The following is an 18,446-nucleotide window of genomic DNA, read 5'->3' as shown; positions in this document are numbered from 1 at the left end:
TACAAGAATGGTTCAACATACAGAAACCAATCAGTGTGATACATCATAGCAACTAAATGAAGGGAAAACACCATATGATCATTTCAGTTGATGCTGAAAAAGCATTCGATAAAATTCAACATCCCTTAATGATAAAAATCCTCAAAAAACTGAGTATAGAGGGAACATACCTCAATATAATAAAAGCCATATGCAACAGACCCACAGCGAATATCCTACTGAATGGGGAAAAACTGAAAGCCGTTCCTGTAAGATCTGAAATAACAAGGATGCCCACTGTGTTGAATAGCGACATAGTACTGGAAATCCTAGCTAGAGCAGTCAGACAAGAGAACAACATAAAGGGTATCCAAATGGGAAAGGAAGAAGTCAAATTGTCCTTGTTTGCAGATGATATGACCTTATATTTGGAAAAAACTAAAGACTCCACCAAAAAACTATTAGAACTAATCAATACATTTAGTAAAGTTGCAGGATAGAAATTCAACATATAAAAATCATTAGCATTTCTTTTTTTTTTTTCTTCTCATTCATGAGATATTTATTAAAATAACACATTTAGGGAAAAAAATCAATACAATGTATACATCATTACTGAAAACTGTATACCATCATACAAAAAAGGATTTTATTTTGGGAAATGGTTTTCTAATTTATGGCAAGTTTTACTTTCAGAAATAAAACCACAACAGCACAATCTAATTCAATCTTAAAGGCTGGCATGCTGAGCAAGGAATGTTCTTATTCTTTGTAGGAGCTCCGTCTTTACACTGTCAGGTACCAGGGCTCTGCCTTTTGGAGTGATTTCAGCCACCAAGTCATCAACAGTAACGTGTTCTAGTCCTTTTTCTTTAATTACCTCTTTACAGTGTGCCTTCAGCCACTGATCCTTCCAGCCACATTCAATTAATTTAGCTCTCAGCAACTCTTTGAGGTGTTCTCTTTCTCCAGTTTCTATCAACTTTTGGTTAATCCCTGCTCTCATCTGCGCATCTTTGTTCATCTTGCTAACCACACTCTTTGGCTGCCCGGACTTAGACCCTCAGTCATCATTAGCATTTCTATATGCCAACAGCGAACAATCTGAAAAAGAAATCAAGGAAGTAATTCCATTTATAATTGCTACAAGTAAAATAAAATACCTAGGAATTAACCAAACAAGTGAAAGCTCTCTAGGATGAAAACAATAAAACACTGATGGAAGAAACTGAAGAGGACACCAAGAAATGGAAAGATATGCCATATTCATGAATTGGAAGAACCGATATTATTAAACTGTCCATACTACCCAAAGCAATCTACAGATTCAATGCAATCCCAATCAAAATACCAATGACATTCTTCACAGAAATAGGAAAAAATCCTGAAATTTATATGGAACCACAAAAGACCCAGAATAGCCAAAGCTATCTTGAGCAGAAAGAACAAAACTGGTGACATTACATGACTTCAAATTGTACTACAGAGTTATAGTAACCAAAACAGCATGGTTCTGGCATAAAAACAGACATGCAGACCAATGCAACAGAATAGAGAACCCAGGAACAAATCCGTACATCTACAATGAACTCATATCTGACGACGGTTCCAAGAACATACACTGGGGAAAAGACAATCTCTTTAATAAATGGAGCTGGGGAAACTGGATAACCTTACGCAGAGGAATGCATCTAGACCTCTCTCTCTTGCCATATAAAAAAATCAAATCAAAGTGGATTAAAGACTTAGATCTAAGACCTCAAATTATGAAACTACCAAAAGAAAACATTGGGGGAAACTCTCCAGGACATCGGACTTGGCAAAGATTTCTTGCATAATACACCACAGGCATAGGCAATCAAAGTAAAAATGGACAAATGGGATCACATCCAGTTGAGAAGCTTCTGCACAGTGAAGGAAACAACCAGCAAAGTGAAGAGAGAGCCCAGAGAATGGGAGAAAATACTTGCAAACTGTCTATCTGACAAGGGATTAATAACCAGAATATATAAGGGGCTCAAACAACCCTGTAGGAAAAACATTTAATTAATTTAATCTAATTAAAAATTGAGCAATATATCTGAATAGATGTTTCTCCAGAGAAGACATACAAATGGCAAACAGATATATGAAAAGGTGCTCAGCATCACTGATCATCAGAAAAATGCAAATCAAACCTACGATGAGATATCATCTCACTCTGGATAAAGTGGTTTTTATCCAAAAGACAGGCAATAAAAAAATGCTGGGCCGGGCGCGGTGGCTCAAGCCTGTAATCCCAGCACTTTGGGAGGCGGAGACGGGTGGATCACGAGGTCAGGAGATCGAGACCATCCTGACTAACACGGTGAAACCCCGTCTCTACTAAATATTACAAAAAACTAGCCGGGCGAGGTGGCGGGTGCCTGTAGTCCCAGCTACTCGGGAGGCTGAGGCAGGAGAATGGCGTGAACCCGAGAGGCGGAGCTTGCAGTGAGCCGAGATCTGGCCACTGCACTCCAGCCTGGGCGACAGAGCAAGACTCCGTCTCGAAAAAAAAAAAAAAAAAAAAAAATGCTGGGTGAGGATGTAGAGAAAAGGGAATCTTCATATACTGTTGGTGGGAATGTAAGTTAGTACAATCACTGTGGAGAATAGGTTGGCGATTCCTCAAAAAACTGAAAATGGGCGACCATATGATCCAGGAATCCCACTGCTAGATCTATACCCAAAAGGAAGGGAGGAAGTATATTGAAGAGATATCTGCACCCCCATGTTTATTGCATCTCTGTTCACAATAGCTGGGATTTGGGAGCAGCCTAAGGTTCCATCAGCTGATGAATGGAAAAAGAAAACAGTACATGTACACAGTGGAGTACTATTCAGCCATAAATAAGAATGAGATCCTGTCATTTGCAACAACAGTGGTGGAACCAGAGGCCATTTTGTTAAGTGACATAAGCCAGGCACAGAAAGACAAACTTGGTGTATTCTTATTTGTGGGAGGTAAAAATTAAAACAGTTAAACTCATGGAGATAAGAGATTAGAATGATGGTTATCAGAGGCTGCGAAGAGTAGTGGAGTGAGTTGAGGGAGGAGGAGATGGTTAATGGATACAAAAAATATTTGAAAAGAATGAGTAAGATCTAGTATTTGCTAGCACAATAGGATGACTACAGTAAAAAATAGTTTATACATTTTCAAATAACTAAAATAATTGGATTGTTTATAACACAAAGGATAAATGCTTGAGGTGATGGATACCTCACTTACCTTGATGTGATTATGTGTTGTATGCTTGTATGAAAATATCTCACATACTCCATAAATATATACACATACTCTGTATCCACAAAAATTAAAAATAAAAAAATTGTAACAAAGTTTTTCTAAGTTTAATAGTGTTTTAGAAATTAAAAGAGACCCAGGAATAAAAGGAAAGGTGAACTAAGAAAGATGTAGGTTAAAAAGAAATGTAAGAGAAATAAGCTATGTATAAGAGATACAGGCCAGGCGCCATGGCTCATGTCTGTTATCCCAGCACTTTGGGAGGCTGAGATGGGTGGATCATCTGAGGTCAGGAGTTTGAGACCAGCCTGGTCAACATGGTGAAACCCTGTCTCTACTAAAAGCACAAAAATTAGCCGGGCGTGGTGGTGGGCGCCTGTAATCCCAGCTACTTGGGAGGCTGAGGCAGGAGAATCACTTGAACCTGGGAAACAGGTTGCAGTGAGCCAAGATTGTGCCACTGCACTCCAGCCTGTGCAACAAGAGCGAAACTCTGTCTCCAAAAAAAAAAAAAAAAAAAAAAAAAAAAAAGATACATATCTAAGACACAAGGGAAATAGGCGGGGCGTGGTGACTCACGCCTGTAATCCCAGCCCTTTGGGAGACCGAGGCGGGTGCATTGTGAGGTCAGGAGATCGAGACCATCCTGGCTAACACGGTGAAACGCTGTCTCTACTAAAAATACAAAACATTAGCCGGGGGTGGTGGCACGCATCTATAGTCTCAGCTACTCGGGAGGCTGAGGCCGGAGAATCACTTGAACTCGGGAGGTGGTTGCAGTGAGCCGAGATTGCACCACTGCACTCCAACCTGGTGACAGAACGAGACTCCATCTCAAAAAAAAATGAGGGGGTGGGGGGCGGGAATATAGGCCAAAAGTAGAAGCAGCAGTAGGGAAGAGCCGGCAAGCTGGTTTACAGGGCTGCGACAACCAGTGGCTCTGGAAGTGCAGGTAGTGCAGGCAACCCCGTGAGACTGGAAGGGCAGGTGGAGGGAAAGTGCAAAGGTGAGTGATGGAGGGGAGCCCACCTATTGGAGAGCTTCATGGGCACCACTCGTAGCTGTCTGTTCTGCTGGCGGGGCAAGTGACAGTGTAAACAGGGCAGTCAGGGGTTCATGTGACTTTGCCTTTTGCTTCTGGCGCCTGTTCAGGTGGGCTCTTGGGAGTTGATGAGGTGGTGATTGAGCAGCTAGGAAGCAGTGTGGCAGGTTTTTCCTGTCACCTACCAGAGAAGATGGTGGCCGGAGGTGGCGCTTGCAGAACTCTTAGGGCCACTGAGGAAGAAGTGGAAGAACACCCAGCCTTCTGGCTTGAGTGCCTCCTGTGTGTCGTAGAATGATCTAGATCCTGTGGGGGCACGTGGAGCAACAAGAAAAACTTGCAAGATGTGTGGGACGAGTGCATGGTCATCTGGTGTCACGTGTGAAGCTGGGGCTATGTATGGGCCATAACTTCTCATCTTCTGGATGGTGTTAGACAAGGAAACCCAACTCAGGATCCCGTTAGTACTCTTGTCTGCTCTAATCGCAGGTTGAGCTGATGTCTTCATCCTTTGTTGGTTGCTGTTAAGGAATGAGGTTGCGTTTATGGTGGAAAGAGTGTGGGGCTGAGAATCTGGAGGCCAGGGTCAAGTTCTGACTGTGCATTTATTATCCGTGTGACTTGGTGCAAGTGTAACCTGTCAGTGTCTGCATCCTTTTTTGTCATTTGGAGGCTATAATAGTGATGTCTGCCTCACAGAAGCCCTGGGTTGTCATGGGGATCAGTGTGGGTATGTGAGTGCTTCATCAATTGCAAAGCTCTGCCGTAGCTGATGATACCTCTAGACTTCTAAGTGCTTTGGGGAAAGTGTGCCTGGTTATTCCTTATTCTTCTCACAGTGCCTCCAAAGTGTCAGTGATACTCAGGAAATGCTGGTTGAGTGTGAGTTTACTGCAGCACCGAGCAGTTTCCGGGTTCCATTTTCCAGTGGCCAGACCCTCTCCTTGTTCACACTGCTGGATGAGGGAGGTAGAGCTGGAGCATGGGACTGGCCTATGGAACAGATGTAGTGGCCATGAGGAGGTGGTGATGCCTGGAGCAGTGTTAGCCGTGCAGTGTGATGAGGATCACACGCTCTCACGTGGTTTCCAGTCGCTGGGCACAGAGCTACCTTCAGGGTGGCCCAGCTTCAAGTTCAAAAGCAGGAGGCAGAGTAGAGGCTGTTTCCATTTCCCGTCCTCCCACTTCTCTTCCACTGCACAGCCCGTACGTGCATGCCTGTGTGCCGCCCCTCACACAGACTCTCCATCTCCTTAGTGAGGCCACACTTCTGACTCCTGGTTATTTCTCGTTTCCTTAACTCTCTGTTGCTACCCCTAGCCCCATCCCCTGCTGTGGACCCCGGAGAGGCACCGTCTGCCTCTGCCTCTGTGGGCCCAGGTGTGTGCTGGGTGTCGAGCTTGCAGTGAGAACTGGTTTGCTGAGCCCTGTTTTTTTTGTGCATCTGCTGCAGGTCATCTTCCATGACGTTGCTGTGCTGACGGATAAGCTCTTCCCCATCGTGGAGGCCATGCAGAAGCACTTCAGTGCTGGCTCGGGAACCTATTACAGTGACTCCATCTTCTTCCTCTCGGTCGCCATGCATCAGATCATGCCCAAAGGTAACCTGGGCTTCCAGGAGCAACAGCCCCTGGGTGTCTGACTTTTGCATCCATTTCCCTGGTTCCAACACTGCCCAGGCCCTGTATCAGAGAGAAGAGCTCCACTGAACATGGGAGAATGGATGAGGCAGTCAAACCAAGCCCTTTGTACCACCGAACGTCCTACACCAAGAATCAAGGGCAGGGCCTTGGTTGCATAGCTCCCAGGGTCCATTTATGAGGACACAGGGGGTTTCTGGGCTCTGGCCTGGACTCTGCCCCTTGTACTCACCCCCTTCCTTCCCCACTGCTCAACCCCCATACTGTGTGTGCTCATCTGAAAAATGGTAGGTTGGTTTAGATGATCCTCCATCCCAATTTATGATCTTGTTCTTTCTAGTCTGAATCTGTACTTATCTGATTTTAAAAGAGCAAATCTAGATGTGAGAGGTGCAAATTATGACCATGTAGGACTTCTGAAGAAACTCTGATGCGCAATTAAAAGGATTTTCTGGGCGTCTGTCTCCAGGAAAGAGAGATGCATCATCCCGTGTGTGATAGGTCCAGCTTCTGTGGAATTTCTGGCAGGTCTGGTCATGCTTGGACTGGAAGCCTTGGAGGGTCTAACTCCTGGAGTGTCTCTGGTTTCTGGGATCTCCCTACAGTGATCCTTGATGGGTTCTGGAGCCCTAGATATTGACCAGTGTGTTAATCTGTTCTCATGCTGTTCATGAAGACATACCTGAGACTGGGTGATTTATAAAGGAAAGAGGTTTAATAGACCCACAGTTCAGCATGACTGGGGAGGCCTCAGGAAACTTACAGTCATGGAAGGCAAAGCAAACACGTCCTTCTTCACATAGCGGCAGCAAGGAGAAGTGCCAAGTAAAAAGGGGAAAAGCCCCTTATAAAACCGTTGGGTCTCATGAGAACTCACTTACTAGCATGAGAACAGCATGAGGATAACTGCCCTCCCATGATTAAATTACCTCCCACCAACTCCCCCACACCACATGTGGAGATTATGGGAACTACAATTCAAGATGAGATTTGGGTGGGGACACAGCCAAACCATATCAACCAGTTTCTGGCCATGGTGAGCCATGTCCTGAGCCTCTTAATGGTGAGAAGGGGTGTTTGGGGCCTTGGGGTAGCAGTTATCTGAACTGTGGCTGGTCGAGTTTTCCAGCAGTTTCCAGACCATGCAGGTCTTGGTAGCCCAGGGGACAATGGGCCATATGGTGGAGGCCTGCTCCTCCAGCCTGGCAGACCAGAAGTGAAAAAGAAGGTGCCTGATGAACCAGGGACTCAGGAGTTGAGAGTTGAAGCTCCATTCCTGTTGGGAGGTTGTCCTGGCACAGGGAAAAACAAGCCCATGCATTCTGGCTGGGACTTTGCAGGCAAGTTCCAGCACCCTGGAGGCCTCTGAGTGTCCCCTTTGTTGTGAGGCAAGGGCTCAGGGGGCTCCACTGGGCAGGAGTCTGAAGAACAGAAGAGACGAGCTCACCAACAGGGCCTAGGGCGAAGAACTAGCATTGGTGATCCTTTGCCATGACCCAGGTGCAGCTCCATCAGCTCCACCCAACCCTTCTACCCGTCCTGTGGGGTTACAGGTAAGGCTGAGGAGTTGCAAGACCTGCCCAGGGTTATATAGCCTTTTAAGTGGCAGAGCCAGGATTGGAAGCTGCTTCTCCACATAGTTACTTCTACCCCATCAGGTGCCCTGTACGTGACCTCTCTGGACAGCCCAGTACAGGAGCTGTGGGTGGCTCAGACTTGAGAAGGACGTGGTTCTGTTCTAGATTCTAGCAGGCAGACCGGTGGAGGTGTTGCTCACAGCTCCGTCATTAGCCACCTACGTGCCTAGGGCTGAGCCACTTTGTCTCTCTTGGCCTCACCAGTTTCCCCACCTGTAAAATGAGGGGCCGCAGCAGTGCGCTGTTTCAACTTGCATTCTGAAGAGCCCAGGACTTGTAGGAATCCCCCCTAGGGGTTTCTGTAGTCCTAGGGAGCCAGGGGGAGGCATACCTGCCCTCCCTTCACCTCCCTCCCTCCTGCATCTTTCCCTCTGTCAGCTGTTAGGTCCCTGCCCATCACATAGGCGGGGTTATGCTTTGGAGTACCCAGAGGGAGGTGAAATACAGCTTCTGGTGGTTTGTCAGGGAAGAGAAAATTCTTCTTCCTCCAGCTGTAGGACAGCCTGGCAATGAATTGTGCAGGGACCGATGACAAGAGTTGGGGACTCCTAGGCTGTTCTGGGAGAGGGTGAGACTTATGCCAAGAAGGTGCTCTGGCCCTCTCTGACTTAGCCCTGTCCAAGAGCCTGGCACAGCTCAGGGGGGCGGTGGTGTCTGCAGAGAAAAGGCTTTGGCCAGAGCTTTGCAGTCAATGCAGTAAATGGACGCATCATCGGTGTCTCTCCAGGTGTCCCTCCATCAGTGTCCCTCCAGGTGTCCCTCCAGGTGTCCCTCCATTGCTGTCCCTCCAGGTGACCCTCCAGGTGTCTCTCCAGGTGCTCCTCCATCAATGTCTCTCCAGGTGTCCCTCCAGGTGTCCCTCCATCGGTGTCCCTCCAAGTGTCCCTCCAAGTATCCCTCCATCGGTGTCCCTCCAGCTGTCCCTCCAGGTGTCCCTCCATCGCTGTCCCTCCAGGTGACCCTCCAGGTGACCCTCCAGGTGTCTCTCCAGGTGCCCTTCCATCGGTGTCTCTCCAGGTGTCCCTCCAGGTGTCCCTCCATCGCTGTCCCTCCAGGTGTCCCTCCAGGTGTCCCTCCAGGTGTCCCTCCTGGTGTCTCTCCAGGTGTCCCTCTATCGCTGTCCCTCCAGGTGTCCCTCCAGGTGTCCCTCCATCGGTGTCCCTCCAAGTATCCCTCCAAGTATCCCTCCATCGGTGTCCCTCCAGCTGTCCCTCCAGGTGACCCTCCAGGTGTCCCTCCATCGCTGTCCCTCCAGGTGACCCTCCAGGTGTGGGCGCCGCCCTGCGAGGGGCGTGCATCAGGAGTTGGGGAAGGAGTTATTTTAGATGTGCCCCCAGCCGACCCAAACACCCTATCTTTTCTGGGGTTCTTTAGGGGAGTGATAATGTGCTTCCAAGCAATTCTTTTTTTTTTTTTTTTGGCAGAGTTTCACTCTCGTCGCCCAGGTTGGAGTGCAGTGGTGCGATCTTGGCTCACTGCAACCTCTGCCTCCCGTGTTCAAGCAATTCTCCTGCCTCAGCCTCCCGAGTAGCTGGGATTACAGGCATGCGCCACCATGCCCGGCTAATTTTGTATTTTTAGTAGAGACAGGGGTTTCTCTATGTTGGTCAGGCTGGTCTCAAACTCCCCACCTCAGGTGATCTGCCCACCTCGGCCTCCCAAAGTGCTGGGATGACAGGCGTGAGCCACCGTGAACGGCAGCAATTCATTTTTATGTGTGCCCCAAAGCCTCTTCCTAAGAAAAGAGTTATTAGGAGTTACTAAAATTTGATAGTTATAAAATGAAATGAGCGGTCCTTGAGTTTCCTGTGGCGTCTGGGGCGTGTCCTGCCAGGAAGTCTGACCTGGCACACTTGGCAGCCCTGGGGAGTTCCTACCGAGATCATTTGGAATTCCTGCAATTTTTGGAAGGACACTTTGTTTTCAGACATCATTCGTGCTGTCTTGAGTTTGTCATGATTCTTAACTGCTGTCTTTTTTGCATCCGTTGTTTTTTAATCGCAGAAATGAGTGTTTTGTGCTTTGGTTGATGGTTTTGTTGTGGCGTAATTGCTGCATTCTTGCTACTTTGGCTATTCTGTTTCTTTCATAGCATTTGTTTTTCTCCAGTAAAGTGAGAATGGAGTATGGGAGGAGCCTGAGCCCTTGGTCTCACCCAGGAGGGCTGGGTCAGGAAAACCTGGGCTCCTCTGAGTTCCTCCTGGAGGTCCTGTCTTGTGTTTGCCTCGGAAATCCAGATTCTTTATCTGTGTCCACTCGCTTTCCCTTCTGTAGCAGGAGGGTCATCCTTCTGTACCTAAACTACTTTTAAAATATAGTTACTTTTTTTTTTTTTTTTTAAGACAAAGTCTCCCTCTGTCGCCCAAGCTGGAGTGCAGTGGCACGATCTCGGCTCACTGCAACCTCCGCTTCCTGGATTCAAGTGATTCTCCTGCCTCAGCCTCCCGAGTAGATGAGATTACAGGTGCCCGCCACCATGCCCGGCTAATTTTTTTTTGTATTTTTAGTAGAGATGGGATTTCACCATATTGGCCAGGCTGGTTTCGAACTCCTGACCTCAAATGATCTGCCCACTTTGGCCTCCCAAAGTGCTGGGATTACAGGCGTGAGCCACCGTACCTGTCTATCATTATTTATTCTTTATCTTCTTTATATTCCCAACATGTAGCTTTTTAAAAATTTAGGCAAAGTAGGAGTTACACTGTATATTCAAATCATTCTGAGTCTTTTTTATAGATCAAGACTTGCAATTGAATCTTCATTTCAACCCCCAGCATGAAAGAAATTGTACAAATGAAGCTGTGTCATGATTTTTTCAGTTAATGGCTCACGTCCCCATTTTCTGTGTAATTATAGTCTTTGAAAATTTTTTGAATGGTTTTATCGAGTAGGTGAACCTCAGTTCACTTTCTCATTTCCCTGTTCTCAGCTAGCTAGATGCTTTCTATTTTTTCTAATATTGTAAATTATATGACAGATATCCACACACATACAGACTATTTTCTCTAATTAGGATTCTTTCCTATGATAGTTCCCAAGGTAGAATTAGTGAGCCAGAGATGACCCTCACAAAGCCAGGGTGTGTCAACCCCCAGCTGTCCAGGGTTGTCGACTCACACAGGTGAGGTTCTGTACAGTTTTCCAGCCTATTGGTGTCTGTACAGTTCTAAGCCTGTTAGTGTCTGACGTCTCATGTGGACCACCTCAGGCAGCCACTTAAAAGCTTCAAGACAGTGGCTGTCCCCACTGGACAGGAAAGGAAAGGGAGGAGCTGAGAGGTTAGGCCAGTTCTCCACGTTCTCCAGCGATCTGTGTCCTCCCTGCCCCTTGGAGTTCTCAGTCCGGAGCTTATGCCCATTCTGATGTCCAGACCTGGACCCCCAGCCTCTTACACATGCCCAGCCCTGTGAAACTTACAGGACTTGGCATCCTTGCCTATCTTCTGGGTCCCATGTCGCAGCCCTGCAGAGGGGACATGGCTGGGCTAGGGTTGGGCTGATCAAACCCATGAGTTTTGCCTTAATGGTCCCCTTAGAGCAGCAGTGCCCAGAACCGCATCTGAGCAAGGGCCTCAGGAAGAACGAAGGGGCCCTGCCAGGCGGGACGTGCTGACTCTGATTTTGATCAGAGCTTGTTTTTCTCTTCACTGCTTGTTGGGGGTTCACATGTGGCCGGTCTCGCTGCTCACGCGTGCCTGCCTTTGTGCGCTCCGCAGACACAGCCACTCTGCTCTTCACCCACGTCCACGGGGCTTTTATTTCCATTTGTCTGTGGTGTTGGGTTTGTCGCTGCTGGAAGCATCTTACGCAATGGAAAAGAAAACATCTTTTGCCGCACTGGAGCTGGAGGGAGCCAAGGGCAACTCCTCCAGGACTGCCAGGTTCCCCCTCCTGGGTCACACGGCCTGAGGCGCTGTTGGCTCCAGCACAGCAGCGTGGGCTCTGCGACGGTGTATGATCTGTGGTCGTGTGGGTTTACCCTGAGCAGGGCAGGCAGGCCTCCATCGTGTGGGTTTACCCCGAGCAGGGCAGGCAGGCCTCCATCGTGTGGGTTTACCCCGAGCAGGGCAGGCAGGCCTCCATCGTGTGGGTTTACCCTGAGCAGGGCAGGCAGGCCTCCAGACAAGCGGCAGGGCTCTAGACTGGCCAGAGGCCCCCAGGAGACTCCCCTGTCGTCACCCATGCACCCCTGGAAGGCTCTGCTGTCCTGCGGTCAATCCTTTTTCAATATCCCGCCTATACCAAGCACTGCTGTTTGCAAGACATGGTACTGGCCACCCTCGGTGTCTCAGAGATGTTTGCTGGGCTGCTGCTTCATGGGCTCATGTCACTGGGGCAGGTGGCATGGTCCAGCAATGAGGGCAAACAACATGAAGAGCCACCCAATGCTGAGGGCTTCAGAAGAGGACAGGTCACAGGCATTTGCAGGAAGAAGGAAGGCTTCCTGGAGGAGGTAGCTGTGAAATGTTCTCCAACTTGCCTTGGTTTTGATGACCTTGACAGTTTTGAGAAATACCAGTCAGCTGTTTTGTGGAGGGTTCCCGAATTAGGATTTATCTGATGTTTTTCTCATCACTAGACCGAGGTTATGGGTTTGTGGGAGGTGATGGGGGGAATGCCGCAGAGGAGAAGAGCTGTTTCCTTCACACCACGTCAGTGACATACCACATCCTATCAAGGGTACATGGTTTATCACTGTTGCTGTTGACCTTGATCACTGGGCGGAAGTTGTGTTTGTCAGGTTTCTTCGCTGTACATTGTTCTTTTCCCCCTCGCCATACTGTATTCTTTGGAAGGAAGTCTCTCTCTGTGGCCCATGCTTAAAGAATGTGGATAGTCACTTTTCAAAGGTCACGTGTCCCTTGCTTGGGCCCCATCACACACATCCTGCTGGTAGTGTCTGCCTCCTGACAAGTGCCACTGGCCGTGGGCTGTGGGAGCCCAGAGGTTTTGAAGGACCACTTCACCATTCCATGCGATAGGCTCCATTCATTGTACTGCATGGGGCTGTGCGTGGCTGCGTCTGGTGTCTCTTGATGTCCAGTGTAGGGAGCACTGAGGCAGGCAGGTCTGGGCAGGCCGAAAGGGGGATTGGTGTATTAGAGAGAGTAGGAGTCCAGGCTCAGGATCGGACAGAGCTGGGTGCAAATTGCAACACTGTGACTCCCAAGGTCAAGGCTTTGTGATCTTGGGAGGTTACTTAAAAGAGACCCTATGGTGTCGTGATTAAGAGCATGGGCCCGGCCGGGCGCAGTGGTGCACGCCTGTAATCCCAGCACTTTGGGAGGCCAAGGCGGGTGGATCATCTGAGGTCAGGAGTTCGATGTCAGCCTGACCAACGTGGTGAAACCCCGTCTCTACTAAAAATACAAAAAAATTAGCCAGGTGTGGTGGTGGGCGCCTGTAGTCCCAGCTACTCAGGAGGCTGAGGTGGGAAAATCACTTGAACCCAGGAGGCAGAGGTTGCAGTGAGCCGAGATCACACCACTGCACTGCAGCTTAGGAGATAGAGCAAGACCCCGTCTCAAAAACAAAAAAATAAAAAAAATTTAAAAAGCGTGGGCCCTGGAACCAGTGTGCCTGGATTCATGGCAGCCCCATCCCTGAGTAGCGGTGAGACTGTGGCCAAGTTACCGAACTTCTCGAGGTCTTGCTTTTCCCACTGGTAAAATGGGGATAACACCTCTTCATGTGTCATGGGGTTGTTGTGAGAATGGGACGAGTTCGTCTGTGTCACCGGCTTGGAACAGCGCATGGAACTTAGGTTCCCCAAGTGTTAGCTTGTCTCCTCTCTGGACTGCAGCCTCCTCCTCTTTCAAGTGGAGATAGCACAGTTCTGACTTGAGACAATTAAGATGGCACTTAGCGCCGTGCCTGGCACATTGTAAGTACGCAGTCATTGTTGTTAGCTGTTTCAGAGGTGATGTGAGCTCTGCCTCCAAACAGCACCAAAGGGTGTGGGGCTAGAGTTATTCAAAGACTCTTAGACCACCCACTTTTGCCTTTTGGGAAGAGCTTCTGATGGGGGAGAAGCAGATTCTCTCCAAGACACGTCACCTCTTGCTCCTTACGTGATAATTGCCAACTCTGACCTGCCTTCCTTTCAGGGCCACATGAGCTAGAAATAAAGTAATGCTGCTGGCTCACGCCTGTAATCCCAGCACTTTGGGAGGCCGAGGCGGGCGGATCACAAGGTCAGGAGATCGAGACCAGCCTGGACAACGTGGTGAAACCCCATCTCTACCAAATTAAAAAAAAAATTAGTCAGGCGTGGTAGTGCGTGCCTGTAATCCCAGCTACGCAGGAGGCTGAGGAATGAGAATCACTTGAACATGGGAGGCGGAGGTTGCGTTGAGCCTAGATCGTACCACTGTACTCCAGCCGGGGCAACAGGGTAATGGAGTGAGACTGTCTTAAAAAAAAAAAAAAAAAAAGTAATGCTGCTAAAACTGCTTCATATCTCCCACCACCCTCCCCTTCACCCCCAGCTCCCAGCATCAGAGTTTCTGAAATCTCCATGACACCCAGCATGTGATTATCACCACCATCAGCCCGAGCCTGCTCGTGTTTCCTACGGAGAGATGTATGGGAGTGGATAAAAAGACCAGACAAATGCAAGCTGCTATAAAATCCCTCAAAAGATAGGATTTGGGCCCGAGCCTCCTCTGCCCGCATCTGTTGAAGCCTAGTATGACACTTGCCATTGTAGAAAAGAACAGCAAAGCCAGCTGGCAACAAACTGGGGTGACCCCATCCAGCTCTCCTGGCATCCTGGGTGTTACCCCCCTGAGAGTCCTTATTTCAGTGTCTGTCATGGGGGCCTTATTGTCTTGAGGCTGCGGGCAGATGGCTGGACTCTTTCAAGGACATTCTTGGGTCCACTTTGGGTCACTGTTGCTGGGTGGCAGAGGCTGATGTAAGATTCAGGTAATTGACACTGGATGTTTCTTGGCCTAGGTTCACAGGCCTGCATGAGAAAGAATTGAGGCAGGGCCAGAATGCCTCCAGGCTTGGGGCAAAATCCACACGGGAAATTCTAGACCGGCAGCTCCTTCCTCCCTCACTCCCTTCCTCCTTCCTTCTTTCCTTCCTGCCTGCCTGCTTGTTGTGAAACACTGAAATCAGTGTGTGTGTGGCCTTCTGCAGAAAGCCTTTAAAATACCATCTTTTCTTTTTTCCTTAAGTAAAATTTGACAAATGTAGTAAAAGCCATACTGAGTTTTCATTTCTTCTGTACTTTTTGTACTTCTATTCACTGCCATGGGAGGTCTTAGTAGTCTCTACTGTTCTTTTAGATCAGTTTCATAAAACAGAGGAGGGTTTTAAGGCTGGTTTATAGAACTTCATAACTTTGTTCAGTTTAAGCTGAATCAGGAAACTGTTCAGTAATCAATGTTTAGCCGTCATGAGGCAGACATGTTTCTAAGGGGAGGGTTCCTGCAGGGGGATGTGCGTACCTTCTGGAACCTGGGGTATGGTAGATAAGGATTGGAGATTCCAGGGCAGCCTCTTCTCTGCCCCCACCCCCATCAGCCTCAGTACCAGGAGAAAGCAGACATAAGGGCCGCCCTACAATTGTGGATGCTGTATTTAGATGGTTTTCCAGCCCCTGAGATCCTGGCTGTGAAAGGGGCGGACGGTGCATGCTGGTTCCCATAGTTAGCCCTGTGGCCCCTGCTTGCTTCAGAAAGGAGTGGCCTGAGGATTGACGGGGTGGGGGCTGGTTTAGTGTGGATGTGGGTGGGGTCGGCAGGACTGGGAGTGAGTTCTCACTCTGCCTTTAGTGTCCTGGTTGGCTGATGTAGGGGAGCGGGAGAACCTTCTCCCTCCCTGATTCTGCCCCATAGGAGTGTGGAGTAGAATGTGACTCCAGGACCCTCTTTATTAGTGAGCATGGTCCCATGCACTCAGGGGGCTTTCCTTCTTTCTGGAGTTTTCTCCTTAGCCCTGCGGCAGGAGAAGTGAACTGTAACAGGGCTGGCCTCTGCTCTCTTCTCTACCCCTTATGCAATCCGGGCTGGAGGAGACTAAGGTCTTGCTCAGACTTTGAGCCTAAGCCACATTCTCTAACCTGGTTTACCAGAGAGTTCTGTGTTCCACCCCAGTGACGTAGGGGACAAAGTGGCTTCTGAATCTCCCACCTGCGATGGCTTCTAATGTTTTGGTTTCAGAAACCAAAATAACATCTGGTATTGCCTAAACCCCTCATGACTCCTAACACAGATCTCGAGTGAAAAACCTGCCTTCTCTGAGAGGCATTCTTTGTAAAATGGGAATAATGACCTGTAGGACTCACTGGGGTTGTGAGGAGGACTGACTGAGATACTGTGTGAAAAGTCCCAGGGCCTGATACGGAGAGATGCTTGGTAAGTGTTAGATAGTATTAGTTACTTTTCCTCTTGGAGGGTCAAGTACCTGTTAGCAAACCAAAAGCTCTGATAAGTACCGTAGTAAAAAACATTTAGCTTTGTGTAACCAACATCGCTTAAACATGATTGACCACAGAATGCCTTTCTGACGAATACCTATTCACATTCTGAGAGCGAGTTGTTCCACAGTACTCACTTTAAGAAATGCTGCCCTCGCCGGGCGCAGTGGCTCATGCCTGTAATCCCAGCACTTTGGGAGGCCGAGGCGGGTAGATCACCTGAGGTCGGGAGTTCAAGACCAGCCTGACCAACATGGAGAAACCCCGTCTCTACCAAAAATACAAAATTAGCTGGGCATGGTGGTGCATGCCTGTAATCCCAGCTACTCGGGAAGCTGAAGCAGGAGAATTGCTGGAACCCGGGAGGCAGAGGTTGCGGTGAGCCTAGATCGTGCCATTGCACTCCAGCCTGGGCAACAAGAGCGAAGCTCCGTATCAAAAAAAAAAAATGCTGCCCTCAGATAAAGGTAATAAATAAATAACACTTGCGTAGCTCTCTGTTGGGCTGCAGGTGTTGGCAGGAAAGCCTCAACTTCCAAGCACAGCTACCTCATATCAGTCAGCCTTTCCTGCCACCTGCCAACAGAGCACGTCGTTGGGGGTGCCATTTTAATTATTCACTTCCTCGGCTGTACTTCCAGATTTGAAATAGCTTTGGGTTTGCCTTGGACCCGGAGGCATTGGGAGGACCTTCCCTGGATCATGAATTGTGGCGGGGGCCCTGGGGACAGAGTTGTTGAGGAGGAGGTGCGTGTCTGGTGGCACACCGTGGGTGGAGCGCCCTCGCGGCACTGACCAGCAAGTCGTTTTTTCGGAGGATCTGAACCCAGAGGGTGACCGAGGGTTCTCGACACCAACCCCCGAGGGAACTGGGCCTAAACTCCTCAGCCTTTGTGGCACCAGTGACTGGTTTCATAGAAGACAGTTTTTCAGCGGACCGAGGGGTGGCGGGGATTGGTTTTGGGATGAAACGGTTCCACCGCAGATCGTCAGGCATTAGTCAGAGTCTCATAAGGAGGGTGCAGTCTAGATCCCTCGCATGCACGGTTCACAGTAGGGTTTGTGTTTCTTTGAGAATCTGATGCCGCTGCTGCTGATCTGACAGGAGGTGGAGCTTAGGCAGTGATGCTCACTGGCCCGCCTCCCGCCTCCTGCTGTGAGGCCAGGTTCCTAACAGGCCGCTGACCTGTACCTGTTCGCATGGGGCTTGGGGACCCTGCCTCAGAAGACTGCCTGTTTTCTGAAGGGCTGTCCTGGGAAACTGGAACCCATCCTGTTCTGTATGTCCCCAAAAGGCCACACCAGGTGCAGCTGACCAGAATATAACTCTGTCACCACGTGCCTGTGAGCCTGTGGGCAAGGCCCTTTTCTTCCCCGTGGCAGATCCTCCCATCCGATCCCATCAGATCCGATCCCATCGGATCCAGCAGCCCTGGCTTCAGCCTGCACTGTGCTGTCACTCCCCCTGCCATGGCCACCCCCACTTCCTGCTCCCTCCACCTGGGCCACTCTCCCAGGGGCATTCCTGTGGCTGCCCCATCTCCTCCTCCAGATGTTTGTGCAATGAGGCCATCCCTGGCCATCCTGTGTGAAACCATGCTCATCTTCTGTGATGATGGCCCTGGCCCTTCCCTTTCTTTCTCTTCATAGTTCTTATCATCTGCTCATGTGGAATGGATTTTGCTTTTTGTTTGTTTGTTTGGATCATCTGTCTGCCCCATGTAAGCTCCATGGGAGCAGGAAGTTCTCTGTGTTTCATTTACTGCTGTGTTCCCAGTTTCTAGAATGATATACAGACACATAGTAGGCAGAGGATAAATATTCATTGAGTGAATTAAATGAATACCATTTTGTATCTTGAACTACTTTATTTTAGGGGTCACCTCAATCTGCTAGAACTGGCTCATTGCCTTCACCCTTTTTCTTTTTTTTTTTTTTCCCGAGACGGAGTCTTGCTCTGTCACCCAGCCAGGAGTGTGGTGGTGTGATCTCAGCTCACTGCAACCTCCACCTCCCCGTTCAAGAGATTCTCCTGCCTCAACCTCCCGAGTAGCTGGGATTACAGGCGCCCGCCGCCACGCCCAGCTAATTTTTGTATTTTTAGTAGAGATGGGGTTTCACCATGTTGGCCAGGCTGGTCTCGAGCTCCTCACCTCAGGTGAGCTACCTGCTTCAGCGTCCCAGAGTGCTGGGATTACAGGCGTGAGCTCCGATGCCCGGCCCGCCTTTGCCCCTTTTCTTAACCCTACTGGAGAACCATGTGGGGGTGGAATCCCGCAGCTTCTGGTGAATCCAGTGGTCTCTGAACACTCCTTAGGGTCAGTCACAACCAGGAGCTTGGATCTTTGGGATAGCCATTTCTGGATGGTTCCCCAAGCCTGGAGAACTCTGATTCCTGGTATGGCGGGTGCTGCCTTTGACTGCCAGCGTTCAGCTGTGGGGAGGAGCAGGGG

At 49.1% G+C, this 18,446-nt stretch overlaps 2 protein-coding genes across 4 annotated transcripts in view; one reads left to right on the top strand and one right to left on the bottom strand.

The window, feature by feature from the left end:
• Positions 1 to 18,446, top strand: part of XXYLT1 (xyloside xylosyltransferase 1) — a 197,908-nt gene that overhangs the window by 42,046 nt on the left and 137,416 nt on the right. For all 3 annotated transcript variants that reach the window (XM_008009578.3, XM_073023759.1, XM_038003086.2), the window contains exon 2: positions 5,743 to 5,890. In XM_008009578.3, the coding sequence (XP_008007769.2) occupies positions 5,743 to 5,890 (148 nt within the window). The remainder of the gene's footprint in view (positions 1 to 5,742; positions 5,891 to 18,446) is intronic.
• LOC103241957 (transcription and mRNA export factor ENY2-like) lies at positions 507 to 1,042 on the bottom strand. The gene has a single exon (XM_008009577.3). The coding sequence runs from the start codon at positions 1,001 to 1,003 to the stop codon at positions 710 to 712; it is 294 nt and encodes a 97-aa protein (XP_008007768.1). The 5' UTR covers positions 1,004 to 1,042; the 3' UTR covers positions 507 to 709.

Source organism: Chlorocebus sabaeus, chromosome 15 (assembly GCF_047675955.1).
Source record: "Chlorocebus sabaeus isolate Y175 chromosome 15, mChlSab1.0.hap1, whole genome shotgun sequence".
Classification (NCBI taxonomy): Eukaryota; Metazoa; Chordata; class Mammalia; order Primates; family Cercopithecidae; genus Chlorocebus; species Chlorocebus sabaeus.
The sequence above is the reverse complement of the archived record's forward strand: the minus strand, read 5'-3'. Positions and strand labels throughout refer to the sequence as shown.

Bases quoted from the DNA above. Each gene is read 5' to 3' on its own strand.
- LOC103241957 (XM_008009577.3), bottom strand. From the start codon at position 1,003: ATGAACAAAGATGCGCAGATGAGAGCAGGGATTAACCAAAAGTTGATA.